The 20,933-nt window shown below is 58.3% G+C and overlaps 1 protein-coding gene across 1 annotated transcript; it reads left to right on the top strand.

Annotated features, from left to right (window-relative positions):
• Positions 1 to 761: 761 nt before the first annotated feature.
• Positions 762 to 15,464, top strand: UBE2I (ubiquitin conjugating enzyme E2 I). Its single transcript, XM_065892061.1, has 7 exons — positions 762 to 867; positions 6,329 to 6,404; positions 6,576 to 6,659; positions 7,601 to 7,673; positions 12,054 to 12,163; positions 12,286 to 12,365; positions 14,835 to 15,464. The coding sequence occupies exons 2-7, from the start codon at positions 6,339 to 6,341 to the stop codon at positions 14,896 to 14,898; spliced, it is 477 nt and encodes a 158-aa protein (XP_065748133.1). The 5' UTR covers positions 762 to 867; positions 6,329 to 6,338; the 3' UTR covers positions 14,899 to 15,464.
• Positions 15,465 to 20,933: the final 5,469 nt, after the last annotated feature.

The raw sequence follows: 20,933 nt of genomic DNA, 5'->3' as shown, positions 1-20,933 counted from the left end.
ACACAGGTTCAGGGTGGACCCGAGACCGGGACGGCGGAGACTTCGCCGTGATTCAGCCAGCCTCCTTTCCCCTCCCCCACCCGCTCGCAGCCCCGACGCCCCCCCCCCCCCCCGTGCCAGCCCCCGGGTTAGGGAGCGTCCGCACTTCTCCTTCCGTCGGTCGGGCCAGCACTCGGCCTTTTGTACGGGGTCTGCTCATTGGGCAGATTCGACAAACGCCCCGCCCAGAGCCCCGAACTGGCCAATTGCAAGGGGCTTCACAGTGTGCCGTACTCGAGGGATCGTCACCTTGCTGCGACGCTTTGGGGATCCCTAGGCCTCAGTAGTCTTTGCTCCCCGGCCCCGGATCCTAGCCCCAAGGAGACCTCTGGGAGCCGTGCCCGGGGAGGTGCCCGCGGGGCATCCGGGGAGCCCTTGGAGATCTCGGCCTCCCCGTTACCCCGCCGCTCGCCGGTGTGTCCTCGGGTGGACGCGTGCCCCGCGAAGGGGAGTTTGCAGACGCTCCCTCACATCGGGGACGCGGCTCCTTTAAGAGAGCAGGTGTCCAGGGCGCCGCCTGACTGGAAAGCCGCCCCCGGGCCGGGCTCCCGGGCCGGGCCCGGGGCGCGGGCGCGCGGCGGCGGAACGGGGGCGGTGGGCGGCGAACGGCCTAGCGGGCGGCGCGGGGCGGGCGGCGGCGGCGGCGGCGGGTTGCGGGGCAGGCGCGCGGCGGGCAGGCCTCGCAGGCCCCGCCCCGCCCCGCCCGCTCCGGGGTCCTCGAGCGCTCGGGCTGCGCGCGGAGCGGGCTCGGGAGGGAAGTCCCGAGACAAAGGGAGCGCCGCCGCCGCCGCCTCGTCCGCCTCGCTCGCCGGGCCGCGGCCGCCCGAGGTGAGCGCGCGGGGCGGACGGGCCGGGGGCCAGGCCTCGGCGGGCCGCGGCCTCCAGCGCTGTCGGGCCCGGCCAGGCGGGCGCCCTACACCCGCGGCCCGGCCCGCTCCCGGGAACCGGCCCGCCCCGGGCTGCTGACGCCGTGGCGGGGGCCGACCCGCTGGGCTCACCGGCCCGCGGCCCGAGCCCCGGCCCGTCGCAGCCCGGGGGGGCGGGGGACGTTCGCTCGGGCGCGCACTCGGGCGGTTCGCGGCGCGCGGGTCGCGTCCAGGGCCGCAGACGGCGCCCGCCGCTCGGGCCGCGGTGACAGGAGCGCCGAGCCCTCCGCCAAGGCGGAGCGTTTCCGGGGTCAAGGTGTGCGCGCGAACCTGTGGCGCGTTCCAGCCCGGGAGAGGACGCACCGCACAAAGAGTGCAAAGCCGCGCGCTGCAGAAGCGCGGGCGCGTTTGGGGGGGGTGGCGTGTGATGCCTAGAAATGAAAACAAGTCCGAGCTCTTGCGCCTCCGGAGCTCCGCTCCCAGTTGGTGGGACACTGAGTGTTAGCGCTCCCCTTAACGGGGAGATTTCCTCCCAAGACTGCTTTGTACCAATTGCACGGAGGCTGGAACTGGTAGTTAGGCGAGTAGGAGGAAGGCGAGGCGATGATTAGTTGGGATCATGGTAACGACTAGCACCTGCCCCTAAATCACGGAATTAACTGGTCTGGTTTGTATGATTTGGAAATAAGCTTAGTTCTTCAGTTAGCAAAGTTACTTTTCTGTGTTTGCGGAGCTGGCTTTTGTTGGTCTCCTTTTAAAGCCTGTAGTCGTAAGTGTTTCTTGCTCTTAAGGAAACCGTGCGTTTGGATAGAAAACCTATCCAACAGAAAAGAGAGATGGATCCCAAGTTTGTCCTGACTTGTTTATGGCCTTTTGGGTGGTTTAGGCGTGAATTCTGTATCTTGTTGCACCTTTGTCTGGTGAATCTTGCTGGGGGTTTGGGGCCTTGCTTCAGAAACGGCCTGGGGTCCTGGGAAGTAATGTCAGGAAAGAACAGGGAACTGCACCTGGTCTGGAGTGTCTCCTGAGTGCAGGGTGCCTGCATCAGGTGAAGCCAGTGCCTTCCCCTGGGGAGTTTACGTTTAGGTGAAAAAGACCCATCCGGGCTGCTGATCCTTTATCAGTTTCATCCCCGGCCAACCTGTGGGGTCACAGTGCTATTTTCCGTTTTACAGGTGAGAAGGTTGAGGGTGGTAGAATCCACTCGCCCACATGTGCAGCCAGTAAGTGGCTCTGAAGTCTCCTGTCAACTAGAAGAGCGGGTTCAAGTACAGCCCGATCTGGAAGAAGGTGACGGCAGATTTCCAGGGTCTCCCTGGAGAACCCGGGTCCTCCCCTGCAGGCTGTCTTTAGCAGTTCATAGATATCTTATTTTCATATCTTATGATTTTGCTGTTTTAAAGTGTCTAGTAACACTTAACTGCTCCTTAAGTGCCTCTCTGTCATTTGGGGAAGGCAGATTCGATCCTAAGTGCGATTCTGAAGTAGTGGCTCCATGTTGTAATTAAAATGTACCAAATTGGCTGCTTTCTCCTGGGGAGCAGGAGGCCAGGTCTCTGCCTGGGACAGTGCAGGTGTGAACCTGTGGCTGTTTGCTCTGGTGGTGGAAGCGGTCTTTTTGGTTCCCACTCTGGTCCATTGGCACTCCTAAGGAAGGGGCTGCAGGAACTCCTGTGGGGACACCCCCCCCCATTACCTTTTGCACCTGAGACAACCACAGCTGGTGCTTGGACAGGGCCTGCAGAGGCAGCTTTGTCCGTTGTCAGCAGAAGAGGTGGCCTGTGGCAGGGTCCTGGCATGTGGTCAGCATACAGGCGGTGCTCAGGATTGCCCTGCTGGCCTCTCCTGCGTCCTGGCCCAGCCCTGCCCCTCCAGAGCCGCCCGAGTACTGGCTTGCCCATTCCGGAATCCACGGATCCTCGGTGTCCAGAGTGCTGCCCTGGGGCTCCAGAAACCAGTCTTGATGCCTGGCCGAGCGCAGACTCGGGAACCTCACGCCAGCTGCTTGTCTTCTGCTGCTGAACTTCTGCGTTCATTAGTTGAGAGGTGGCCGCCAGCCTATGCTGCGTGCTCTGCCCTGGCTGGTGAGGGGCTTGCTGTGGACATCCTCCACATCCCTCAAGCCCCGTGTGGGGGGGTCGTTCCCACCAGCCCTGGGGATGAGGTGGGGTTGAGTCCTATTTAGAAGAGCCATTTGAAGGGTTTGAGAAAGTCTCAGGAATGAAGGTTTTACAGTTTTACAGACTTTGGGGTTACTGCCCTAGCCTCCGACAAGAGAGTCTTAAAGACAAAAGCGGCTGGCGCTCTCCTGTGCCCTGATCCGCTGTATCTCCCCGCCTCCCTCAAGCAGTCCCAGGCCCTCAGGACCAGTGCCCACCCTTCCGGCTCTTTCTTATGTTCCTGCACTAAGCCCATTGCTGCAGGCTGTGTCCAGGCAGCCACCTGACCACCATTAGGACCCAGGTGCCGCCTGTCTCCTAGTCGTCCTGCTTTGTGTCTCCTGGCACCTAGCGCTTCTCCCCATGTCAGCCGTCCGGGCAGCGACACTCACCATTCCTCAATTTATGTTGCATGAATGAATGAAAATAGCAGATAGAGGTGTGCCATCCAGGGAAGGAGATCCTAGACGTGTTACTGACGGTCGGGTCCACGGATGGGGAGGAAGCGGGCAGACCAGAGCTCTGGGGTTGGGGGTGGCAAAGAGAAACTCTGTTTTGGGTGCAGGCCTGGTGTTACTTGTCTTGGACTTAATCTTGAGGTTGGGCAAGGTTATAGCCTTTTAGAAGGTGTGCTTGGGTCAGAGTGCTACCAGGGCAACAGCTCCTGTCACCATGCCTGCTGAGTGGGGGGCTTTGATTTTTTTATATATATAAATTTATTTATTTTTGTCTGTGTTGGGTCTTCGTTGCTGCACGCGGGCTTTCTCTAGTTGTGGCGAGCTGGGGCTACTCTTGGTTGCTGTGTGTGGGCTTTTCATTGTGGTGGCTTCTCTTGTGGAGCACGGGCTCTAGAGTGCAGGCTCAGTAGTTGTGGTGCAGGGGCTTAGTTGCTCCGCAGCATGTGCTCGATCAGGGCTCGAACCCATGTCCCCTGCATTGGCAGGCAGATTCTTAACCACTGTGTCACCAGGGAAACCCGGGCTTTGATTTTTGACCCTCGCTTTTTTTCATGATGACATGAGTATATGTGTTTCTTGATGACACCACATCCCGTTGCTCTGGTGTTTTGCAGTAACTCACCCCACTTCCTGAGACCTGGGCTCGTGGGTGATGCTGGAGGCTGTGGTGGCCATCCTAAACCCGCCCTCCCCACCAGCGATGCTTACTTCTTGGGGAGTCATCCAAGAGCCAGATCCCCGCAGAGTTCCTGGCTCCATGGGGCCACTGGGCCTGGGGACATGCCCTTGTAACCAGCACCCAGTGAGGTAGCCGCCCAGGGCCCCACTGATCGGCTGGTCTGCTGTTGCATTGTTGACCTGACTCCACCTCTCCTGCAGGAACGTGGGCGTGTTTGTGTTGTTTGAGGCCTGGGGGCAAAGTGTCCCAGCAGATGCTGCAACAAGGTTTTGATTTGGATTGCTGGAGCACTTGGGGGTCAGCCTTAGCCAAGGGAGGGGGCTGCAGGAGTGAGTATGAGGCAGGGGCTGCAGAGAGGAGCAGCCCTCCTGCCGGAAGTGGGAAGACCCCCTGGGTTTGAGTTGAGGCTTCTCCCTCAGTGGGCAGGTTACTTCTGATCTTCCCTTCTCAGGTCTAAAACAGGTTTGGTGGTCCCCAACTCTGGGTCAGGGCCGGCACAGCTGGGAAGCACGGCTGGTTTCCAGTTCTGTCTTTGGCAGAAGTTTGTTCTTCTGTGCCTGGTTGAGAGCTGTGTTGTGGTTGCGGAGGGTGCCCCGTGTTGTCCTAGGGAACTCGAGGTGCTGGACCTCTTCCCTGCCAGAGGTGCAGAGGGGGCCTGTCCCCGGGCCCTCCAGTGCAAGCCTGCAGGGTGGGGGCAAGCCACCGGCCATGCACGTGTAGGATACACTCTCTTCGGTCTTGTTAAAGGCTTGCTTAATGGAAATACTTGATTCAGGGTATCTTTAATGTTCCCATGGACTCTGAAGACCAGCAAACACACTTGGGGTCAAATTCTTCAGCAAGTTTTCAGGTCTTAGTTGCGGCGTGTGGGCTTAGTTGCCCCGCGGCATGTGGGACCTTAGTTCCCCCATCAGGGATCGAACCCGCATCCTGTGCATTGGAAGGCAGATTCTTAACCACTGGATCATCAGGGAAGTCCCTAAGGGTCACATTCTCGTGGGCAGGAGGAGGCCGAGGGCAGCAGGGGTTATGATAGAGTGCCACATGCCTGGTCTGGTCTGGTCTGCGTGCTGCGTGAGCAGCACCTGGGAGATGGGCTGACAGCTCCGGGCAATGAATCTGAATGGCTGATGCCGCCAAGCCCTGAGGGTCTGTGGTCCAGAGGTGCAGGGGAGCCGATATTCAGGAGAGACCAGGAGTTTGCGTAGCTTGGCTGCAGGGCCTGCTCCCCCTTTTGTTGACTTTCCCAAAGTCACTGGGAGACAGGTCTTGGCCCACTCACAACAGGTGGAGTGGCAGCGGCTCCTAGGGTGGGGCTGTAGGATGAGAAAGTGGCAGGGGCCAGGGAAGGCCTGAGCCCCCAGGCCTGGTGACAGGTGGGTCTTTTGGATGCTGGTGGGAGCGGGGGTGCTGCCTCTGGACTTGTGCAGCCCCCACCCCTTGCATGGTTAAACTGCTCTCTGCCCAGGGCTGCCTCCCTCTTGGTTGCCTTCCAGGACGAGGGCTCTCCTCCTGGCCGGGCATGAGTCTAGATTCTGAGCCCCCGATTCTGGGCCGGAGGCCTGCCAGCACCCCCACGTCCCTGCACCGGGAAAGGGGAGTGCTCAGAGACTGCCCCTCCCAGGTCTCGGGCCCGCGCTCTGGACATCCCCGTCTTGTCCCTGCCTCTGCTACGGAGTCTGGTGGAATTGGGGTCCCTGTCACTCCAGCAGGTGCACAGGACAAAGAGGGCAGGGCTAGTGGGCAGGTGGCTGCTGCGAGTGCATGGCGCCCCTCCCCACGCAGCACCTGGCAGCTGTGAGACCTGGGCCTGGGGCTTTGCTTCTCTGGAGCTCTGTGTCACCATGAAATGCAGGTCACAGCGCATGCCATGGGGACCTGGGGATGGGAGACCCGCTTCCTGTTCCCTGGTGAGCTGCCTGCACCAGGAGGCTGGGAGCACCCCCCCCCACCCCAGGGTGGGGGGAGCCGTGACAGCTTGTCCAGAGTGGCGTGTGGGGCCGGGTGGGAACCTTGGTTTCCCTGCTTCTTGGAAGCGAGTCTGTTGGGCTGGGCTGGGCACGGGGTGAGGGGGCAGAGGGCCCACAGCTGCCGGTGCTCATCGCACACTCTGCCCATCTCTTCTAGGGACGCAAACATGTCGGGGATCGCCCTCAGCAGACTCGCCCAGGAGAGGAAAGCTTGGAGAAAAGACCACCCATTTGTAAGGAAAGCTTTACTTCTGCGTGTGGCAGGGTGATGGTTTCCCCTTGACAAGAACGTCAGGTCCCTGCGGGTCGGCCATTTGGCCTCTGGGCTGATGCTGGCGGGTTTATCCCGGGAGCAGGGAACCGGCTGCCACGGCGCTGATGTGCCCTGTGTTGTTTCCTCTCAGGGTTTTGTGGCCGTCCCAACAAAAAATCCCGACGGCACGATGAACCTCATGAACTGGGAGTGCGCCATTCCCGGGAAGAAGGGGGTAAGAGGGGCTGCCCCCCTTCAGAAGGACTCAGGTTCAAGTGTGTGTGATGATTGTGATGGTCACGCGGGCCGTGGTCCCATCCCCTGGCCAGGGGGACAAGGTTAGGGTGACATGTGGCCCTCCGGGCAGTCTTAATTCAGGAAGAAGCTGGGCTCTAGCAGATGGGGAGGGGTGGCGTCATGCAGCCCCCCTGCCACGTCCCAGGAGCAGGAGGAGCCCTGGAGGGGGTGGAGGGGGGCTGAGGTTGAAGCAACCTGGACATGGTGATGCTCTGGGGCGCGGGGGGTGTGGGTCTTGAGCCTGGGACACCTGCAGATCCTTAGACACAGAGGCCCAGCATCAGCCACCTAAGACAGCCATGTGGGGCCCCGCGTGTCCTGCACTCATGGGCCACGGTGCTGCCTCCTCTGCTCACCTGAGTGTGCCTGGGTCCGTTAGGACTGGCACGTTGGAAGCATTTGGGAAGGAGGGTCTCTTCTTGGGTGAACTGGAAGGAAGGAGGAGACTCCTGAGGTGTCTGGGTGATGACAGGGCTTCATCGTCTCCATTTTCTCTTACCCATGGTTGGTTGTAAGCATACAGCAGTAGGCCTGGGGGTGGCGGGTGGGGAGGGGTGTTGGGCCGTGGAACTGGGAGGTTGCCCAGGGACCCATGGGACCTGAGGGAGGAGCCTCACAGAGCCACCAAGTCTTCACTGTACCCACTCAGTGTCGGCGGGAGCCCCCTAGGGCCTCCTGTCTCTCCAGGGAAGGCCCTTTCCAACTCGGGGGTCATGGAGGCCCCAACAGTCCTGCTAGTGGGCTGTGAGCCATTAGGAGCTGCCTCTGGGGGGCCCTCACCATCCTGGGGTGCAGCTGGAGCAAGCTCCTTGCCCTTCCTGGGCCCAGCCCGCCGCAGAGACCCGCAGCACACCTGATCACAGTTTTATTTCCCAACAGACTCCGTGGGAAGGAGGCTTGTTTAAACTACGGATGCTGTTCAAAGACGATTATCCATCCTCACCTCCGAAATGTAAGTAGAATGCAGTCCTCAGAAGTCGGTCGGCTTCTGCCTGTTCCTTCAGAGAGCTTGGGCCTGTGGAGCTTCAATTATGTCCTGCTCTGCTCCTGGGGTGGCTCCAGGGACTCTGATCCCTGGGGCTGGCTGTGGATTTGAGTCTGTTTGTACCCCCAGTGGCTAGAGGTGCACATAATAGGCCCAGTCTCAGACCCAGAATCAGCTCTCATCACTGGGAGGTGGGCCCTCAGTGCCACCAAGTTCCAGCCCTGGATGGGATGGACATGCAGAAGGACAGCGGTCCAGAGCCTCACCCCCCAGAGGGTTTTGTTGCCTGTTAGAATTTGATACTTATGTGGTGCAGCGTGTGCACCCTGGGTGGATAGCGTGCTGAAGTCTCCAGAGAAAGCGGCAGGAAGAAAGGGCCAGGGCTGCATCTGAGATAGTGCAGTGGCCAGACCATCAGAGCACATTTCAGCAAAACTCAGAAAGGACCCCAGGTCCCTCCCCTTTTGTAGCTGGAAATGAGCAAATGCTATCTGTGTGTGGTTAATTGGGTGTTTTAACGTATGCCCCAGCATGTGAAGAGTGCCCCCAGCACCAAGACTGTGTCAGCGTTCACTCTGGTGGTCAGTAATTCAAGATGTCTATTATAAAGGCACAACCAGAAGAATTTCTAAAACTAACAGTTAACCACTTATGGAGATGGAGACTTATTTAATTTGGGGTGGTTCTTTGCTGTTTGAATTTTTTTGCCACGTGCAGGTATTACCTTAAAGAATGTCTTTAATCAGGGACTTCCCTGGTGGCGCAGTGGTGAAGAATCCGCCTGCCAATGCAGGGGACATGGGTTTGATCCCTGGTCTGGGAAGATTCCACATGCTGTGGAGCATCTAAGCCCATGTGCCACAACTACTGAACCTGCACTCTGGAGCCCATGTGCCTGGAGCCCGTGCTCCGCAACAAGAGAAGCCACCGCAATGAGAAGCCCGCACACTGCAATGAAAGAGTAGCCCCCTCTCGAAGCAACTAGAGAAAGCCCATGCCGGCAACAAAGACCCAATGCTGCCCCCCAAAAATTTAAAAAAGTACCTTTAATCAAGAAATGAGACATTGTAGCTATACGTTCATCACTTCTATTCTACATTGTATTGGAATTCCAAGAAGATAGAGCCAGACAAGAAAAAGAAATCCCAGCAGAAGAACTGGAAGACAAGACTGCAGACAATCTTTCCCTGAGTCTAAGATTGCTGAATAAAAGACTAATTCACAAAATTTTTTATTTAATTTAAAAGAGGGGGGACTTCCCTGGTGGTCCAGTGGTAAAGAATCCACATTCCAATGCAGGGGACATGGGTTTGATCTCTGGTCAGGGAACTAAGATCCCACATGCCGTGGGGCAGCTAAGCCCGTGCACCACAACTACTGAGCCTGCGTGCCGCAAACTACAGAACCTACGCCCTCTGGAGCCCGCGTGCCACAGCTAGAGAGAGAAAACCTGCACACCACAACTAGAGAGAAGCCTGCATGCTGCAACGGAATATCTTGCATGCCCAACAAAGATCCCACGTGCTGCAACTAAGACCCAGTGTAGCCAAAAAAATAATAAATATAAATTTAAAAGGGAATTCTCTGGTCCAGCTTTCACTGCCAACGGCGTGGGTTCAATCCCTAGTCGGGGAACTAAGATCCCACAAGCCCCAAGGCGTGGCCAAAAAAAAAAAGATCTCTCCGCTGAAAATGATCAGACATTTCTGCAAGGATCGGGGCAGCCTTGATCCCTGGCAGGACAGGCCGTGTGCACAGCTCGGAAGACTGAGTGCATGTGCCTGTTCTCTCCCAGCTCTTCTGCAGGTTCAGTGTGATCCCAGTCACAACACAAGCAGACTTTTTTGGAAACTGTCACGCAGACTCTAAAATGCAGGAAATGCAGGGTGCTGAGAACAGCCATGCCCAATCTGTGGGGGGAGATTGTGAGGCCTAGGCTGAGGCCGCTTGGGTGAGGAGAGCACCCAGACCTGTAGGACGGCAAGATGGAAAGTGGGCCGAGATCTGCTGCAGGGACACTGAGACACAGGCCTGCAAGGCAGAGTCCAGAGAGGCCAGCTGTATACAAGCTTGGCTGATGACAGAGGCGACTCTGGGAGGCATGGGGGGCCCAGTGGAAGGAGAGCTCGCTGTCCTGCGGATCTTGGTGCCCGGTGGGAAGTACAGCTGTGGAGGAGACGGGAGGACCTCTCCATCACGTGGGCGGGCTGAGAGCACTTTAACCATAAGGAGAGAAAGGATGAGCTGGACTGCATTTAAATCAAGACCATCTCCTCATCAGGAGACACCAGTGAGAGTGAGGAGAGAGATGGGATGTGTTTGTCAGTTCTCGTTCCAAATACATCAAGAGCATTTGCACTTCAGTGAGAAAGGGCAAACCGCCATTAGCTCAGGCCCTTCCCAAAAGAGGCTCTTCACCCAGCCAGTGGGCACAGGGGAAGGTGCCTGACCTCATCACCAGACACTGCAAGTGACAACCCAGCGGGAACAGGCAGGCAGTGGGGAGGGAGGGGCCCAGCTCTAGAGAGCACGTCTCTCAGAAAGCTCTCGGTTTGTCTACTGAGGCTACACTTAACACCTGCCCTGGTGCAAGTGTGCACACCGAAAGGCCTGGGCGGCGTGTGTCTGGAAAAAGCTGGGGGTAGTGCAGGTGTCTGTTCACAGTAGAATGGACAGATGAACCGTGGGACAGTCTGCAGCAGAGAGAAGGAAGAGTCTGAGTGTTCGTGACATGAGTGAGTCTCCCAGATGCCAAGGAGCTGGACCAGGTTCTGTTTGTGGAGGTCAGCAGTCCATGTGATTGCAGTGTTAGGAGTCAGGAGGGTGACCTGGTGCAGAGGGAAGGCAGCCAGTCACCTGAGATGGGGGTGAGGGGCTGGGGGGTGCTGGGAGACAAATAACAAAGGGCCTGTGTCCTACGTACATAAAGAGCATCTGCAAGTCAACAAGAAAAGCGTGTGAGAGGTTTAAAGAAGAGCTTCTCCAAAGAAGCAGCAAGTGCGTCGCAGGGAGTGAAAGGAAAATGCAAATCAGAACCATGAGAGGCAGCCACTGTCATCAGGGTGGCTGAATTCCATGGCTGACACCACCAGGGGCTGGCAAAGTCACAAAGCGTGGGAACATGCAGACCCTGCTGGCAGCATGTAAGTTGATATAGCCGCTGTGGAAATGAGCAGTATCTACTCAAGTTCAACATGGACACCTTACAACCCTGCATTTTCACATTGTGTGCACTAGAATTCACGTTCAGGAATGTTTGCACCTTCAGTTGTAGTAGCTCAGATGTGCACCTACGGTGGGGTGGGCAAGTCCATGGGCAGCTTCTCCCAGCGAGGCCTGTGTGGCAGCAAGGTGCAAACTGACCCCTGGGTGTAGAGCTGTGAGTCCTGGTCTGGGGGCGGGGTGGGTGTACAAGTTGGGATAATGAGGCAGGTGAGGGAGGGAGTTTTCTGGAAGCTGTTGGTATGAGTGGGTGTGTTCATTTTTGGTAATTCATCAAGTGTACTAGCTGAACTTTTCTGGGTATAATTAAATAATGTTTTAAAAATCAAGAGAAAGGGGGAAAGCGCCCAGATGAGAGAAAAACACACATTAGGTGAGTTAACGGACCCTGGGTGGGGCTCAAAATGGCAATTTTTTCCTGCCTTTTTTTTTTTCCTTTATTATTTTTGTCCGTGTCACAAGGCATGCAGGATCTTAGTTCCCCAACCAGGGATTGAACCTACGTCTCCTGCAGTAGAAGCGCAGAGTCCTAACCACTGGACCATCAGGGAAGTCCCTGCTGCTCTCTGCTCTTTTATGTTTTCAAATTTCCTATATGTATTCTTTTTTATTTTTATTTTTTAAAAAGAAAATTAACTTTTTTTGCTTTGTGTTATTTTTTTTTTGAAGGAAGAATGTGGGGTCATAAAAGCCTCTGTTTTGAAGCAGGATGATCTGCTTTGAAAATGGCCACTTGTTTGGAAGGGCCTCTGAGTTTCTGCCCTTGGCCTTCCCGCAGGACCCTCCTCACCTGCTGCAGTGGCCCCTTCCCATTTTCCTGAGTCAGGCCACAGCCCAGCTGGGAGGACATGGGGGCAGCCATCTGGGGCTCTGTGCTCTGAATGCCAGCTACCCCGGGTGGGGTCCTGGGAGCACGTGGCTTCCCCTCTGAGTCTGTCAGGAAGGTGGCTGCTTACTCCTCCCACCTCAGGGCCAGTTTCGTTTTTCTAAGTAGTTCTTGGCCAGGTGCCTGGTGACCAGCCGGGTGCCCCAGTGTAGGGGGAGAGGCCCCGTCGGGGCAGGACATTACTTGGTAGGAAGACACCTGCCACCAGAAACATGTTTCTTTCATTCCCTTTGCTCCAGGCAAGTTTGAACCGCCGTTATTTCATCCGAACGTGTACCCCTCAGGCACAGTGTGCCTGTCCATCCTGGAGGAAGACAAGGACTGGAGGCCGGCCATCACGATTAAGCAGGTATGGAGTGCGAGCTCCCTCCACCCTTCAGGGCCCGAGGGCCAGTGATCCTCCATCCCGGGAAAGTTTGCCTTTCAGCCCGCTGGCCTCATCTTGCTGTGTTTGTTTTGTTTCTTACGCAGATCTTATTAGGAATACAGGAACTTCTAAATGAACCAAATATCCAAGACCCAGCTCAAGCAGAGGCCTACACGATCTACTGGTTAGTAGCAATCCAGCCCCGTTTGCTGCAACTTCTTCTTGGCCTCCCTGAAGTCTGGTCTAGGCTGCCCCTGACAGCCTGGCTGGGAGGCAGCGGTGGGGGGGGTGAGACATGGCAGCCGGGCTGTCCTGCAGCCAAGGGATCTGCGTGTGCAGAAACAGGTGACCCGCGGTGGGGTGGGTGTCAGGAAGCCGAGCTCAGGTGTTGGCCACTTTGTGTCTGAGCTGTGGCCGGGCCGGCCCTGGGACTCTGGTCCAGCTCAGAGGGAACATCCCCCTGACTGGGGCCCTGAGGGAGGGATGTCCAACAACCCAGCTCAACCAGGGACCTCAGATCTCCTGCTGCTCTCCCCATCTCGAGCCCCTCTTCCTGGTCCCGCCTGGGTGTGGTGCCTCCAATGGGGGTGGTCAGGGGGGGCGTGATGATCAGGTTGCTCTTGGCCACCCAGCTGCTGTGATCCCTACCCCCCCACCCCCCAGTGCCAGGCGTCCACTCCATGCCTGGCCCTTCCCCGCATGGCACGTGGGTCCTGCGTCCACTCTCCGTGATGAGGGAGGAGGCCTGGTATGACGTAATTGGGGTGAGCAGTGGTTAAACGTGGCGTGTGAGCCTGTGGTCCTCCCCAGGCTGGTCTGGACGGGGCCTTAAGCTAGTCTGGGGCTCTGACGCCCATTGCTCCATCTGCCGATGTTCAGAAACCCAGGCCCACACCTGAGGGGAATTGGGGAACGGAGAGTAGCATTTTCTGAGAACAGTGCCTAGGTGCCCCAGTGGCCTGGGACCCAAGGGGCTGGCCCTCGGGAGAGGCCAGCCAGGGGCCTGTCCCTTCCTGGAGGGCATCTGGAGTGGGAGGTGGAGGGTAAAGCAGAGGCTGAGACTGTGCTGGGGCTGCTCTGAGCAGCCGGCACCCCAGCTGTTGCGAGTCCACCTGAGAGAAGCACCACGTTGCAGGAGAGGTATTTCTCTTCCCAAGATGGCTCAGGTCTCTGGGCCCAGCCCAGTGTTGTCTAAGGGCAGAAGAACCCCCCGGCAGGGCCAAGGTCCCAGAGCCCCCTGGCCCACCCCCTCCGGACTTCAATCTGGCCTCTTCCCTGGGGCTTCCCGCCAGGGGGCATTGCTCAGTGGCTCGAGTGGAGCGTCAGCGACTCCTGCCCTGACCTCAAGCTGGGCGCTGTGTGCTTTCACTGCCGCGCCCCGTTGGCCCTGCACCCTTTGTAAATAAGGCCACTGGGGTACTCGTTTGAGCTGAGTCCTTGCGACAGAGGCGTGTGGCCCTCAAGCCCGAGATGTCTCCTTGCTGCTCATAGAGCAGAGCCGGGGTTTCCTGGGTTCTCTGTGTTGGTGGCAGCGGCGTGTGGCCGAGGTACCATGGGACACTGCTCTGCACCGTCAGGCACCGAGGCTCTTCTGGTTGTGTGGTCGGTGCTGGCCCAGGCTGGTGGGGTCTGCCTGCTTTCCCACCTTGCTCCCAAAAGGTCACAGGGCACGTCCTACACTGGCAGGTGCCTGCAGCCCCGTCCCGGCCTTCACTTGGTCAGTGGCTGAGCTGGACTTGGCTGTTCCGCCCACTCCTTCCAAAGCTCCCTGGCCACTGCCTCCGCCCTGGGGCTGTGGTGGCCTGGGCTTGACACAACACTGGGAGCCAGGGTCGAAGGTTAGGGGCCGGGGGTGGGTGTGCTCAGACCACTGTAGGCGCTGGTCCCATGACCTCACTCTCCAGCTCTCAGGGCCACACCAGCCTCCTTGGCGCTGGGCCAGCACAGGGCGCACCAGCAGCTCTGCCTCTCCCGCTGCTGGCGCTGCAGCCGTTCCCCAGGGAGGCCACAGGCAGGGTCCTGGGCACTGGAGCCGTCAGCGCCATGGTGCAGCTGAGGAGCTTCTGCCACCCCGTGCCTGGGCTGTGGTTATAGCTGGGCCTCAGGCCGTGGGCTGTGTTCTGAGGGGCCTCGCTGGTTGCACAGCACAGCTTGGAAAGACCCCTGACTTTCTTAGCGGGGGCTTTGCACACCTTCGTGAGGGTCACTGACCAGCCCCAGCACTGGGTGTCCAGGAACCCTGTCTGCAAATATCTCCTCTCGGGGCGATGCACATTGGCCCCTTTTACCAGCGGTGGTTCTCACCCTAGAGCCCCAGCTGGGGTCCTGCCTGGCTGCCGTAAGCTGCTCGCACCTTCTCCCATGGTACTGAGAGCCGAGGGCAAACCCCCCAGAGGTTTGTGTCTGGTTTTGAAGCAGATGGTACTGGGAGATCTGTTTCCTCCAGTGACGAGTATGATGGATGCTGCCTCAGAGGTAGGGAAAGAAGCTGCTGGTCACTGGCTAGACCGGCAAACCCACAGGGCTCACCCTCCTCCCAGTTTGGCCCAGGACCGGTGCCCCCGAGACCTCCTCGCTCATGCGCTCCAGGCTTCCTGGGCGCCCTCGGGCAGCGGCCGCACATGCTAACATGTCTCTCTTTTGACCTCCTCAGCCAAAACAGAGTGGAATACGAGAAAAGGGTTCGAGCACAAGCCAAGAAGTTTGCTCCCTCATAAGCAGCGACCTGTGGCATCATAAAAAGGAAGGGATTGGTGTGGCAAGAACTTGTTTACAACATTTTTGCAAATCTAACGTTGCTCTCTACAATTACTGGTCACCTGGGGAGGGTTGGGCGGGCGCCATTTTCCATTTCCGCCACTGGTACAGTCTTGGCTCGCTGAATCGCCCAGTTTTTCATACAGGGTCTCTTCCTTCAGTCTTTTGTATTTTTGATTGTTATGTAAAACTTGCTTTTATTTTAATATTGATGTCAGTATTTCAACTGCTGTAAAATTATAAACTTTTATACTTCAATGAGTCCCAAGGAGCTAGTTCCTTTGCTCGCGGATGCAGGCATGCTTCACGCCGTCTAGAGCTGCACTTAGCCTTCAGCTGGCTGCACGAAACAGAAAATCAGACCTGCCCCGCCCCACTGCCTCCTCTCCCAGAGCCCGGCTTGTGTTGCTTACGAGCCTCAGATCCACAGTCAGCCAGCGTTGCGTTTCCGCATCACTTCCTTTGTGTTTATATGGCGTTTGTCTGTGTTGCTGTTTAGAGTAAATAAACTGTTTATATAAAGGTTTTTGTTGCATTATCATCATTAAAAGTGAGGAGGTGACCTCCGTGTGCCCAGCACCCCCCACTCGGCCCCATCCTCTGTAAATAGTGCTGTGTATTCTGTCCCCCCAATGCCAGTGCTCTGGGTTGCAGAGTGCTAGAGAGTTCTGGTCTGGTCAGGTTGGAACTGGCTTCGAGACCTTTGTAAAGCTCGCACCGCCTGGGCCATCAGGAGGACAAGATGCCTAACCCAGGCCAGGCGGGCCCGGGGAGGACTGCCATTCAAGCAGCTCGCCCCCTCAGTGCCATCGCAGGCGGCTGAGGATGGCGGGGCCCTGACAATGGAGCCCAACCTGCGGGTGAGGCGTGTGGCCTCCTCTTGCCCAGCAGCGCCCTGGCCTCAGCAGCTGCCCCAGCCTCTACGTGTAGCACCTGCGCCATCCCTCCCCGCAACTCCCACCAACCCCCACTCCTGTGCTCGCACATCAGTGTCTATGTGTCCCCGCCAGACGCAGGTGGTCCTGGCACCAGGACACCCTGAAAGAGCAGCAACCGGCCACCGCCTGCCCCTCAGGCTCTTCCCTTTTCCTGAAGCATCTGATCCTGCTCTGCCTGGAGGCTGCTCTCCTCAAAGCACCGCGGATGAGGCCGCTGAAGCTGCAGAACTTCCTTGACATCCTCGACGCTGTCGGAGTGGGCCTGGGTCCCGGCTCAGCAGGAGGTGCCGAAGATGGAGCCAGGAAGTGGCAGAGGGGGCCGGGCCCGTGTCCTGCACCCCAGCACTGCCAAGGCGGGTACTTGGCCTCCGGGTCCCAACGAAGCCTGGAGCCGGCCTGCCCTCCCACCCTGAGGACCCTTGCTGGGGGACCCCTGCACCTGTGGCTCCGGCCCACAGACCCAGGGGCAGGATGATCCCCATAGGAGCTCGAGGAGGACTGGTCACCCGGGCCCCTGGTCAGGAAGGGCCAAGGCTCGCCTTGAGAAACACGTGGCCTGGCAACAGGATCGTGGTGGAAGTTGGGGGCCCCTGAGCCCACAGCACCTGTGGCTCAAGGCCCCAGTGCCTTCCCAGCTCACTGAGCTGGATGTGTCGAGCTGCTGAGCTCCCAGTTTGATGTCCACAATGTGTTGGGCACAGAGGGCCTTCGGGGGATCCAACGGGTTGTGTATTTGTAGCCTCTCCCAGAATGTCTTATTTTGTAATGACTGAACTACTCTTAGTAATAGTTATACATGTATATGGTTAATATATATGGAAATTCAATATATTTTCTAGTTAAAGCATTCTAAAGTAATCAGTGTTTCTAGCAAATTGTCGTGACTTCGGCTAATGAAATGTCCTTTTGTGCCACAGTCCTTGGCTTAACAAAGATGTGAATCTTGTAACACAAGAACTATGAAATGCGATGATTCTGTTTCTACTGTAAGGGAAGAGCGTGTGTTCCCAGCATGAGGCGCCTAATAATTAGTAAGGAATTGTGGGCTATAGATTAACCACTGTATCTAAAAATCCTCTAATTAAAACATTTCCACTAACTGCCGCCTGCAGGGTGTCCTTTTCCTGCTCCGTCCGCACAGGCTGCCTCATGCTCGGTGTCAGGGGGGCCAGGCTGGCCAATTCCAGGGTCCTGTGCTGCTGGCCCAGGAGCTGCTGGAGCCGCCTCCTCCCTCGGCTTCCAGCATCAGATGCTCAGTGACCCGCAAGTGGCAGAGGGTGACATTCCCTAGAGCCAAGTTTGAATCCCCCGGTCTGTGCCTCTGAGGCTGGGGCGTGGGCAGCCAAGGCTGGGCCCACATCCTGCACTGACCCCTGGCCCTGTCCCCTGAGTCTCGCCTGTACCTCCCTGGCCTGCTGGAGCAGGTTCCCCCCATGGGGACCTCCTCACCGCCAGGGTGGACCTCCCTGGGGCACCAGGATGCCATCCTCACGGTGCCAAGGTGCCTGTGAGCCCTTGGCTCAGACCCTGACCAGGCCCCTGGGACACTGTGCCCAGGACTGGCTCGGGCCAGGCTGTTACATGGGTGCAGAGCAAGGAACCCAGCATTGGGGCTTCTAGGAGAACTTGACCACAGGTAGGACAAGCTGGGAGCTTATCTCCCCAGGAACCACTCTGCCTGGAGCCCAGATAGGCTCCTGGCTGGGCTCTGGGTCCCTGGGGGTCCCCCCCAGCCTCCCTGGACTGTCCTGGCCGAGTCAGCACCGTGTCCTCACACCTGCCCACCCCCATGAGGCCACCTTGCTCCCTGACCAGGCAGCCCAAAGCCCTCCTACCATACATCAGGCCCTGCCTCCAGTTTGAGCTTGCCATGGTGACGTGTTGCCAGGTTGGAGCCCCCGAGCACTGACTTGGGCCGGCTCCAACTGGTCTAAGTCAACTCCAGCAGGGAGGGGCCCAAGGAGTGCTGGTCCAGATCTGTCCCCAGCCGACCCTGGTGCTGAGCCTGGGGGTGTCCTGCCTCAGTGGTCAGGAGGCTCATCTGGAGGCCTCCAGACTACTGTGACCCCATCTGCAGAGGCCATGGGCCTGGCAGAGGAGCTAGAGCACTGGGTCCCATCCACCCTTAGTTCCTCAGACCCTACGGACTTTGCCACTTGCCCAAAGCCTTGGGCCTCAGTCAGGAAGCTGTTTTATCTGAGCTTTTAGAAGAAAATAATGAGGGAGCAGCAAAAGAAAGTTACAGGGCCCCAGCCTGGGTCCTTCCCTCCCAGCCTCTGCTCTTACAGGTGACCCATCCCAAGGGGGTTTTTCTTGCCTTGAGGAAGGAATCTGGGGCCCCAGAGCCAGGACGAGTGCCTCGGCCTCCTGTGAGCAGAGGGATGTGCATGGAGGAGCCAGGCACCTGACCCATTCCCAGCTCTGCCGCCGGTCGCCTCGGCCTCACGGAGACCTGCAGAGCCCTGGCTGGGCTGCTGCTCTGTCCCCACCCCCAGCCCCATGAAAACCTCAGGCCTGAGGCCCCAGAGCACCCAGCCTGGGACAGGCTCCACCCACACAGATCCTGGCAGCAGGACCCCCACTGGGCTTCTGGTTAAGTGCCCCAGGCAAGGGGTCACATGTGGGCCAGACCCCCTCTCACCTGGAGCCACCACTTCTGCTGGCAGAACCACCCAGGATAGCACAGGTAATGGGACAGATTCCTGCAGTCCCTCAGGGTCCTCCAGCCGAGGGCAGGCAGGGACCCTGACCCGAATTCCCGGGCTATGTGCCCATGAGTTCCCTGTGATCCACCTCCCTTCCCGCTTTTCCTGCCATTGTCCTCCGACAGGTGCTACGGGGGTCAGAGAGCTGTGGGAGAAGCCTGACTGCTAGGAGGCTGTGCCTGCAATTCCAAGGGCTGCCACCATAGGGCGTGATTTCATGCATTATTAAAAGTGATGGCAGTGCCCTGGACTTACCAGGATGCCTCTCACCTCTGAGGCCCCTTCTCCCTGCCTGTCAGCAGCCATCAGAGTGTTTGCCCAGAGCCTGGTGCTTTTCTCCTGGCCCTAAGAAGGAAAAGCCACTCACCCTGTCTGCCAGACCCTTTCCAGCTGGAAGCTCCATGAGTAAACCCACCTCCCCACAAGACCCACCGAGCCCTGATCCCCATAGGCAGGGTGTCTTGTGCCCTAACTCCTGTGCATGCCCCGAGCTGCCCCCTCACAGCCCGTCAAGCTCAGAACCGCTGTGGGGGGCCTGGGGCAAGGGGGCCAACGTAAATCCTTCAGCTCGAGGCCTGGGGCACAGGCACAGGGCAAGGGGCGTCCCTCCCTGTCCTCTACTGGCTGTGGGATCGCACAAGGATGAGCTTAAACCTCCAACCTGTGGAGGCCAAAACTAAGTCCCTGAAGGAAAGAGACCCTCCCAAGGCCACTGGAGGGTCCTGGGCAATGGTGGCTCCAGTTCCCAACCCCTGTGGACTGGAGGAGCTGCAGCTGACTCTAACCAGCACTTGCTCCTCGGTAAGGCCATCCCCTCCCCCTGCTGAGAGGTGGGCTCTGCTGCTGCTATCTCTGTTTTACTAATGAGGGAAACTGAGGCCCAAGGCAGTGGAGGAGTGTGGCAGGGCAGGAGTCTGACCCAGGAGGTTGGGGGACAATGAAGGGGTCGGCATGAACGGGACCATCATTCCCTCCCCAGGAAATGTTTGTGGAGGGAAGGACCCTGAGGATTATGCTTTCCTGGGGAAACAGAGGCCCAGAGTTGGCTTTGGGACCCAGCCTGTTGCTGTGTAGCCCTGGACAAGCCCTTTCCCCTCTCTGGGCCTCTCTGGGCCTCAGTTTCCCTACCTGCAAAAGAGAGTGGTGAGGCCTCCAGGCGCCCTCTGCCCCGACAGGCTGCGTGGTGTTAGTCTTAGCGGCTGGTGCATCTTCGTGACGTCGCTGGCCCCCAGCCCCTTAGCTCCCCTCAGAGCTTGGGATGGGGGTGTGAGTAGAGGCCCCCTCCACTGGCAGCTGCCCCTCCTAACTTCCTGTTTACAGCAGCTGCAGGCTCTCATAGGCTCTCTTCTCTTCACCCCAAAGCCATTAGGATCACCATGGCAACCAGGCAGTGTTTGTTCCAACAGGTTGGCAGAACCTGATGCAAGACTGCAGAGGTGGGGGGCATCAGCTTACAAGACCCTGGCTCAGGACCTGCCAAATCCCCAGGGAAGGACATTAGCTGCCCCCAAACCATTCCCATCCCCTGCAGAAGGAAGCCAAGGGGCAGCTGGTGGCACGGGATCCAGGCCCCTCCCCTGCTCACCTGACTCATCTGTCCCAAGCCATTGTGCATTTCCTGAGCACCCCCGCCCCCATCTGCCTGGCTGTGCTGGGTCAGGATGGAAGCAGGGCCTGGGGCCAGAACTTCCAGAAGGAGAACCCACCCTTCAGTGCTGTCTCCCACCCTGCAGGGCTGTCTTCCCCAAACCAGGTGGTTCTGTGTCTTATCCTGCACAGACAGGCACGCATGGCATGGCTGTGAGTCTGGGTCTAGAAATTGAGACAGGTGGTGGCCGCATCCTGGGGTGAGGGGAAGCACCTGGTCTCCTCTGGACTGGGGAGTGAAGAAAGCACAGGTGGGCTGCCTCCCAGCATGCAGCTCTGTTCTGGAACCCTGCTCCTCCAGACTCTGGCCCTCTCCTAAGTTCAGCTGACCCCTGGCCTCCCCAGCGCCAACTGTCTTTTGCCTCTGGGTCTGAGCTGAAGTGGGTTCCAGGTCTGTCTGTTCCCCATCTGGCCTGGAGTACCTCCATTAGAGACGAAGTCTCTGGGGTGAAAATTTATCCAAACCACAGTCTTGATCCCCAAGTAAAAGGTGCTCTGAGGGTCCAGCAGGATCCGCCAAAGGCAGGGCTGGGATACAGGGACTCTGTGCAAGTTCAGAACCTCTGAGCAGCCCCCAAGGTTCTCCAAGTGTGGTGGGAGGAGCCTCAGATGATGGGGCCCCAGCCCAGACTTTGGGAATCAGCAGGTCCCGGGTGGGCCGAGCAATCTGTTTTTACAAGCTCTCCAGGTGACCACGGTGCGGTG

The sequence above is a fragment of the Phocoena phocoena genome, chromosome 15 (genome assembly GCF_963924675.1).
Source record: "Phocoena phocoena chromosome 15, mPhoPho1.1, whole genome shotgun sequence".
NCBI lineage: Eukaryota > Metazoa > Chordata > Mammalia > Artiodactyla > Phocoenidae > Phocoena > Phocoena phocoena.
Note: the sequence above shows the minus strand (reverse complement) of the source record. Positions and strands in the feature narration are given on the sequence as shown.